An 8784-nucleotide genomic window follows, 5' to 3' on the forward strand; every position below is an offset into this window, starting at 1 on the left:
CGTCCGATCATGAAGTCAAGTGGAAACAAAAGAGGGGTATATGATGGTAAAGTTGCCTAGTGGTGTTGAAACTGATGAACAAATCAGAGCAAGGGCAATGGATGTAAGCACTAATGACTGATAATTATTTTAGCTATGATATTAAAATATTATTGTGATATTGTTTTTGAACTAGTGTGATATTGTTTTGAGTCTCATTTGTGATATTATTATGATATTGATATTGAATAAAAGCATTTGCTCTGATAATTATTTTAGATATGATATTGTTTGATATATTGTATGATATTGTGATATTCTTAATTGATAATTGTGATATTGTTTAGAAAAGCAAATGATATTGAATAACAGATTGTTGTGATATTGATTTATAAATTGTTATGATATTGTTTTTGCACTAGTGTGATATTATTTGTAATAGGCTGTGATATTGTTATGAAAGTTGATATTAAATAACCTTATTATTGTGTCATTTCTTCTTATTATCAAAGAGTGTATTTTAGTGTTTAATATATTTATTTTGTAATTTGGCAAATGCTCATGAAATTTATCTACGTATGAAGAGGGACAATGAATTGTTCATAGGTAGGTATGTACGTAACATGAGAAAACTGATCACTATGAAAGCAAAGAGTTCAATGGGTGAAGCAACTACATCTACACAATCTGGTGCGAAGGTAGATGGTGCGGAAGATGTTGATCCTAAAGAACATGCTGTCAAGAAGAAATTGGGAATCCTGAAAAGAGTACAACAGAGACTCAAACGCTGCCTTTCATGAAAGATGTTGGGTATCATAACTTGGTGGACATGTTGATAGCTAGGTCATATGAAATGAAGAAAGCAAAAGAAGGGATGCCGATTTGATGTTTGACCAAATGTTGAAAGTGCGGACAAGGAATTGAACACAAAATACGGTGGATGTACGAGATAAAGATCTACGAATGATGATGATGACTTGGAATGTGATGACAAACAACAGGATGATGATATTAATGATGTTACTAACTTGGACAGTGGTGATGATGAAGACGAAGATGATGGACTGGATAATGACATGAATTCAAAATTGAATGATGTTATATCCAGTATTGGTGTAGGAGTAGGAAGTCCCGTTGAAGAGTTGAATCGTAATACACTAAATGAAGAAGACGGTGAAAAATAGTGTGGAAAAATAAATGAGGAGACAGATGTGTTGACACAGCTTGATGAAGGTGTAATCAATGTTGGTTTAGGAGGGACCAAGACTGTTGAGAAGGTTCAGGAAATGAATGAGGAGACCGTAAAGGGATGGGAAGACAAAGAAATGTTGAGGACGTAACAAATGTTAAGGAGGGATTTGGAAAAGATGTTGAGGACCTGAATAATAAGAACGTGGAGTCTGGAAAAGAGGCTGGGGAGAAAAATGATGATAAAAGTGTGGGGTCTCATAAGAAGGAGGTTCTTCCAAATGTTCAGTTGGAAACAGAGAGAACGTGGAGCATCAATGACTATTTGTTGCACGCAGACAACATGAACAAAATACCCGAATCGGCAGATATGGTACCTCATAATTTGGGGTATACTATGGACTGTGGTTTACCGACAGGGATCTTTGCACTTGTCTCGATTTCATGTTCGACAGACCAATTATTTGAGACTGTCTTGAAGCGTCGGAAGGAAGTAATGGATTATTGCTTCCTTACAGATCATGCGATTAAGAAGACGTAAGTTTATTTTTTGAATATAAGAAATTAATTAATCTATTACATAAAAATAATTTAAAAACTAATATGCTAATTTTTTGGAAAATGGTACAGGGGAGATTGTCGTGACTTTGGTATTTACCATAACATACCAAAGAGCGATATTGAGTCTTTGTTGCACGACACTAAAATAGAAGCAGTGGTTATTGAGGCATGGGCAATATTGCTCAATGAGTTTGAAATGGTGCCAAAAGACAAAGAACAGACCCACAAGGATTTTCTATGGCCTTGCCCACTCGGTATGGAAAACATAAACCTCATGTGTTCCTTGTGTTTTAAATTACGTGGAAAAATCTATCAACACGACTAATCAATTCTGTTATAAACAAACAGGGTGGTATGGAGAAAATCTTATTGGTAGATGAAGAAAATGTTGATGAACCGACAAGATCAAGGAAGACGTATGGAGGACATGGGATACGTGGTCAAATCAATATAAATGACCACCGAATTTAAATTCGGATATGGTAAGAATTTAAAAGTACTTTTAGTTCGATCTTTGTTAAGTTAATTATCTAATACTTGTTAAGTTAATTATCCGATATTGTCGAAGTAAGTATTGAAATTGTTTCTTAAATCAGGTAGCTATTTTAGTTGTGATATTGTATTATATATTCTGTGATATTGTTACTAAGTACTTGTGATATTGTATGCTATGGTCTCAGAATGACAGTGTTATTTTCTATAAAATATTTCTATAGGTGTTCATACCTTTGCTATATCAAGACCACTACATTTGCGTCTGTATTGACAAAGAAGAGGGAAAAATGTTCTACTTGGACAACCGAGATTATGATCATTTTGAGGACGAGGAGCATGTACACCTTGCTCATTTAACTGTAAGTACTATATTTAAAAATAAGAACTAAGGATATAATGCTTTTGTTAGCTAAAGAATGAAATTTGATAGGTATTTTCTATAAACATAAACAGGAGTCATGTTTACGGGCACTACCTCAACTGTAAAGGTTATGCAAGTGGGACGAAAGTACAGGACTATGTCTTTGACAAATGTCGCCTTTGATTGGCAAACAAAAGAGTTGAACCTGGATGTGGATTATTCATGATGTTCCACATGATGTTTTTGTGGGTGAAGATTTTAAATGTGAACTAACGATCAAAAGAAGAGGCGTTGTACGGGGGGAGATTGCAGCAACGCTTGTGTTGAGCGATTTAAATAAATGTAGGAGTCAGGTCCTGAGGAAGGTTACAAACCTTAATGCAATCAAAGGGACACTGTTGCCTAAATTAGTAGCAAAGAGGAAAGCGAGAAGCAAAAAAGAAAGAGAGGGAAAGGTGGGAAAAAGAATGTTCAAACTCCCGTAAAAAAAAAAATAGGTTATTTTCTTCAACACTGACTTATTTTAATTATATATAAGCATTATATATTCAAATAACAAAAATAAATATTTTTGTAGGTGTGGTAGAAGATGGTTCTGCCAGATGTGGTGGGAAGCGAGGGAGGGGGAAATCAGATGGCCTTGGTAGCACATACAACTGTGGTGTGGCAGATTCTAACGTGGAGGTCGTCTCAAGGTTTATGAAGGCTAACAAATCACTGTGTGCAAAAATGTTGACAATGAGGAAACAAGTGCTTGACTACGCCTATTGGACGACCACGCTTTCCCATTAGAGTATGTTTCGTGATATCTTTTGTTTCTTGAAGAGTGTGATATTGTTTTCAGAGTAGTGTGATATTGTTTGCACTATTTAAATTTGATGGTACTTTTATTTTATCGTAATCGCTATTTTTGTGATACTGTTTCTTAAGGGATGTGATATTGTTTTTAGAGAAGTGTGATATTGTGTGCACTATTTTAATTTGGTTTGTGTTAATGTTTGGAGCAAACAGGTGGTTGCCAAATTCAGTAATGATCAATATCTTGTCAGAAATGATATATTGTCGTTGCTTCCAAATGAGCATGTCAAGAGCAATGTGATTGAATGTTGGTCCCTCATTCTGAACCATATTGAGCACACGAGAAAAAATGTGAAACAAGTGTGATGTTTTTTGGGATTCGACACATGGTAAGTCATTCCATTTAGTTTGTTTAAATATAATCACTCTTTAAAACAAAAATAGGACTTGTAACATATATATTCAAAACAGAAATTAAAACCGAAGGAGCCGGAGACAGGGGAATTGATTAAAGAAAAGATGTTTGAAGAATGGGACGAATTCATTAGAAGAAACACAGTCCTCAGTAATCTGCAAGCGGATCTGGTTTTTATTCCAATGGTATGGAATGAGCATTATTTCGTGTTTGTATAAATTTCAAAACCGAGACAATGGAAGTCTTTGGACAACACAGTACCCCGACCGGGAGCAAACACAAATACACAAAGTTGCAGATTTGGTGGTATGATTAATTGATAGTTCTTTAAAGTATTGCTGTATAGTAACATTGAAATAATGGATTTTCTGTGTTTGTGATATTATTACTAATGGTGAACCGTAATATTGTAGGCGGAGCACATGAGTGACTACTTAGCAAAGAAGAAAGTGGAAAGAGCGGATGATATAATAACGTTTGATGTTGTCAACATCAACTTCCCTTGGCAAAAGACAGAGATGAACAATACTGAGTCTGGGAACTTCTTAATGATGCACATGATTCGATATGAGGGTGTAATGTTTGAAGCCGACCAACCAAAAAGTGTATAGGCGATACTATCGGCTAGAAATGGCAAAGACATTGCTTTTAGCTGACATAAATGAGAACAGAACACCTTTGATCGAAAAAGTAAAAGAATTTTCAGATGGGAAGGATGAAATATGGAAGACATTGAAGCAACAGAGGAAGAACAACGAAAAGGCGAAAGGGAAGCAGAAAGAGGAAGTACCAATGGCAGAAGTTCAAACAAAAGAGAATGCTGATGTTGTTGTGGAGGAGGCAAATAAAGAAGATGTTCCGGAAACAGCAAAGGAGGATTGTACTAAGAAACCGATTATTAACACAGAATTGCCAATTCTTCGGCAATCTCCTAGGAAAAGGTAAAAACAATTTACTGATTGTATATACAAAAAGATAGATAGTAATTATGACAAAGGTGTCCGAAATAATAAATGACTTTGGTATGGATATGCTTTACTGAGAGGAGCCGATTCCGGAAAAGATCTTTGAAGATCGTAGGAACGAGCCCGCAATAACATACAAACGTGGTAGGATTAAGACCGTTGCAAATCCGAAGAACCGCGGGAGAGGAAGAGGAAGGAATTAGGACTACTATATTTGTTAGAACGAAGTTGTAATTAAAGTAAAGGCTATGTAATGGTAGTACAAAACTGATGCTAATTAAACTAAAAACGAATTTAATGGTAACTTTTTATAATGGTAAATTATTGATGCTTATTTTGGATGTCATCTAACGATGCTAAAGTGTGATATTATTTCACGTTTGGTGTGATATTGTGTAATAGTTCTTTGTGATATTGCTTCTCAATATCACACAGGGCTAAAACAATACCACATTGTTTACTTTTAAATATCACTATGGATATGGATTGTTAAATCTCACGTTGATATTGTTTTTAGAATGTTGTGATATTGTTGTGTACACGGTTGATATTGCTTCTCGATATCGCACGATATGTTAAACAATATCACTTGAATGTATAAACAATATCACAATATGAATATGTTAGTTTAAGTCTTACGTTGATATTGTTTTCACTATGTTGTGATATTGTTGTGTACACAAGTTGATATTGTGTTAGAAAACGCCATATTATGAATCGCCATATTTTGACAACACACAAAACACAAGATGTGAAAATCTTAAAGCAAAAGGCATATATAATACTCCTGATGTAGTGATACTGTTTAGAGTAAGATGTGAAATATATAAATGTAAGGTGTGATATTGTTTCTCAGTATCACAAAATACAAAAACAAGACAACTGAGACAAATAAAATAATCAAGTACTATCCGAGTACGAGTACTTTCTATTAAAAATAAAGTATAATCTATACTTTAATGAATGTTGTAGGCTATATTAATATACTAGTCATATAGAATGTCGTCTATTTGCTGATGCTATAATTAATGAGCGCCATCAACAAAAACTCCTTCGACCGATCAACCATCATCAGCATCATCCTCATCTGAACTACCCTGAAAACACAAAAAGGTGAAACAGTGATATTACTTTATATAAGGAGTGATATTATTTCAAATGAAGTGTGATATTGTTTCTATCTCGTACAATTACAAACAATATCACATTCATACCCTCAAGCGGTGATACTGTGTACTACAAAAGTGTGATATTATTTCTAACATTATGTGGTATTGTTTCTTAAATTACCAGGAAAATATAAAAGAAAGTTAAGACAGATGTGTTGACACATTCTGTTATCCTCAAATAATATCACATTCTGGTATCGTCAAATAGTGATACTGTTTAGCATAAGATGTGATATTATTTTAAATAACATATGGTATTGTTTCGACACGTGACCATACAAGATAGATAAAAAGTTTCATACATAGATCTGTTCATGGTGAACATACCTTATTGCGGCATCGGTACAAAAGCATTAGGACGATTCGTTTATCATGGTGAGCCATTTGTTTGCAATTACGACAAAGCCTTTTAGGCTTCTCCGCTTTAGCTATGCATTGTTGCTTTTTGGAGATCATCTCTTCCCGCTACCCTTGTTCTTTGCCTGACGAGGTGGTAAAATCCTCACCTCGGTTGAGGAACCGCACCCGAGAAGCATCTCCAACTCCCCGCTCTTTGGTCATTGACTACGATTGCGGATTGAGTTTCACCCTGAATTGTTTAAGGGTGTCAACAAGATCAGTGATCTCCTTCGTAGGCACATTCTTGAGCACACTGATGGTCGCGTAGAACTCCGACCATAACTTGCACATTTCCATCTTTCGTAAATCAGTGGCATCAAAATCCTCAATTAACTCACCATGTAGACCATAAAGAAGGATCTTATGTGCATTCTTGGTCCACCGCATAAGAATGTATTTATCGGGCAAAGTGTGGACTTGTTTTCCGAGTAAACCTAGATAATGTGTCTAGAAATAATACCCTTCCCGTTGAACAACTTGCAAGAACATTCAGCGTCATTCGTTAGAGAATTGTAGACGACTTGGTAGGTCTTCTGTGTTCTGGCATCAGCAATACCAATTAATTCTACACCGTTTGCAGGTGGTGTGAAGCCACCAACACTAAGGGAACAAATAGAAGCGAAGCTTCTACTTGAAAATCTGAAAGCAAAGATTTGTATAAACCTTGGAAGCATGAGCTTCCAACTTAAGAGAAGTCGCTAATTGTGGAAGAGTACAATCATCGTCTCTATCAAGTTATTTTTGAGTATGGCGCTGTACATCAATGGCACTTTGAAACCGCATCAAGAATTCAACAAGTGTACCATGTGCATTTTCAAAACGCTTGAAAAAATTATTCTGACTCTCAGAACGTTGAGTTGTTCGTAATAGACAACCCATAGGAACATCACGAAAATAAGCTGGGATCCATTTCCTCCTTTTTCTAAACATGGTTGACAACCAGGAATTACCATCAAGATTATGCTCATTGACCAACTGACACCACTTTTCTTCAAATTCAAGAGGTTCTAACTCGATCCCAAACAATAGCATTCAAACGGTGACAAAATCGTCTCTCTCGAAATTGCAGCCCAACCTTATCGGTAACCTTTTTGCATGATATGCCACATGCAATATCTGCGCTTAGCATGTTTGAAGACAGCACGCAAACCCAGCTTTATTCCAGACACGATCTGTTATTATACAGTGTGGCTCTCGCTGTCCCATAGCATCAAGGAACTTTTGAAAGACCCATGTGAAAGAATCTTCATCCTCATGAAATAGCAACGCAGAAGCAAAAGTAACTGACCTTTTGTGGTGGTCTACGCCAGTAAAAGGAGTGAAAAGCATACAATACTTATTCGTACTGTAAGTTGGATCGTAAGTGATGTAATCACCAAACAAAGCATAGTTTCTACGAGACTCTGCATCACACCAAAACGCACGAACCAAGCATTTACCAGAATCCACCTCATAAGCAAAGTAAAAACCTTCAGTGGTATCACGTTTATCCTCAAAATAGTTAACAAACAGTTGAGCATCCCAGTCTCCTATGAAACATTTGATATCCCTTCCAAAATTCTTAAAATCAACAAGTTGAGCTCCAACATTCTCATAGCCATCTACATATTCCTTGACATTTCTAAATGCCCTTGTTGGCCCTTGATTAACCCTTGAATGATCAATAATTGTCTTTTTATGGTAAAGATGGAGGTGCCTGTGTTTTTTTTGAAACTGCTGATTTCTAAGTGAACAAAGACGGTGATTATGCCACTCACGAAACGAAAAACAACATAACCATCCCCATTATAGCGAAAACTCAATCATAGCAAAGACAACCAATCCTAGTTAATTTAGTGTTCCTGATATCAAAAGGCCTGGGAGTTGCCTGCTCCTTTCCACTATCTAAAACAGTAGCCTTCCTCTTACGATCTCTAAAACCTTCACGGTTGCAAACTACAAATTTATACTTCACATCACCAGAAACAGACCTTTTTTGAGAAGACTTCCTAGGTTCAAAACCACATGCTTCTACATACACATCATAAAAACTAATAGCTTCTTCCAACGTCCCAAACAACTGGCCAATATAAGGTTTAAATTCAGGTGCAACATTCCTTGTCCACAATTCACTACCACCAGGTGTGGAGTCCAAAAGTAGTTGATGCACACGAGAAGGAACAGAATGTTGTGCAACATGTGGAGTAGAACTAGATGCATCAGGTGGTTCAATCAGAAGAGTAGAAGTAAGTGAAGACTCAACAATATCATTACTATCTTTAGAGGTAATGGCAGAGACATGAAGATCATTACAGGAAGAAGAGGTTACATTACTTGTAGGATCTGGCAAGAAAAGTGAAAGGTAAGATAACAAGAAAAAGTGCAAAAGATATGGACGAAAACAAAATCACACAAGTGGCTGAACAATATCACATATCTAGGAAAACAATATCACGTTGTCTGGGAAAATATCAC

General features: G+C 36.0%; 1 protein-coding gene across 1 annotated transcript; it reads right to left on the minus strand.

Moving 5' to 3' along the window:
- Positions 1-6764: 6764 nt before the first annotated feature.
- Positions 6765-8116, minus strand: LOC141629222 (protein FAR1-RELATED SEQUENCE 5-like). Its single transcript, XM_074442258.1, has 4 exons — positions 8088-8116; positions 7481-7981; positions 7109-7252; positions 6765-6969 (listed from the first exon to the last, which is right to left on the minus strand). The coding sequence occupies exons 1-4, from the start codon at positions 8114-8116 to the stop codon at positions 6765-6767; spliced, it is 879 nt and encodes a 292-aa protein (XP_074298359.1).
- Positions 8117-8784: the final 668 nt, after the last annotated feature.

Source organism: Silene latifolia, chromosome Y (assembly GCF_048544455.1).
Source record: "Silene latifolia isolate original U9 population chromosome Y, ASM4854445v1, whole genome shotgun sequence".
In the NCBI taxonomy this organism is placed as follows: domain Eukaryota; kingdom Viridiplantae; phylum Streptophyta; class Magnoliopsida; order Caryophyllales; family Caryophyllaceae; genus Silene; species Silene latifolia.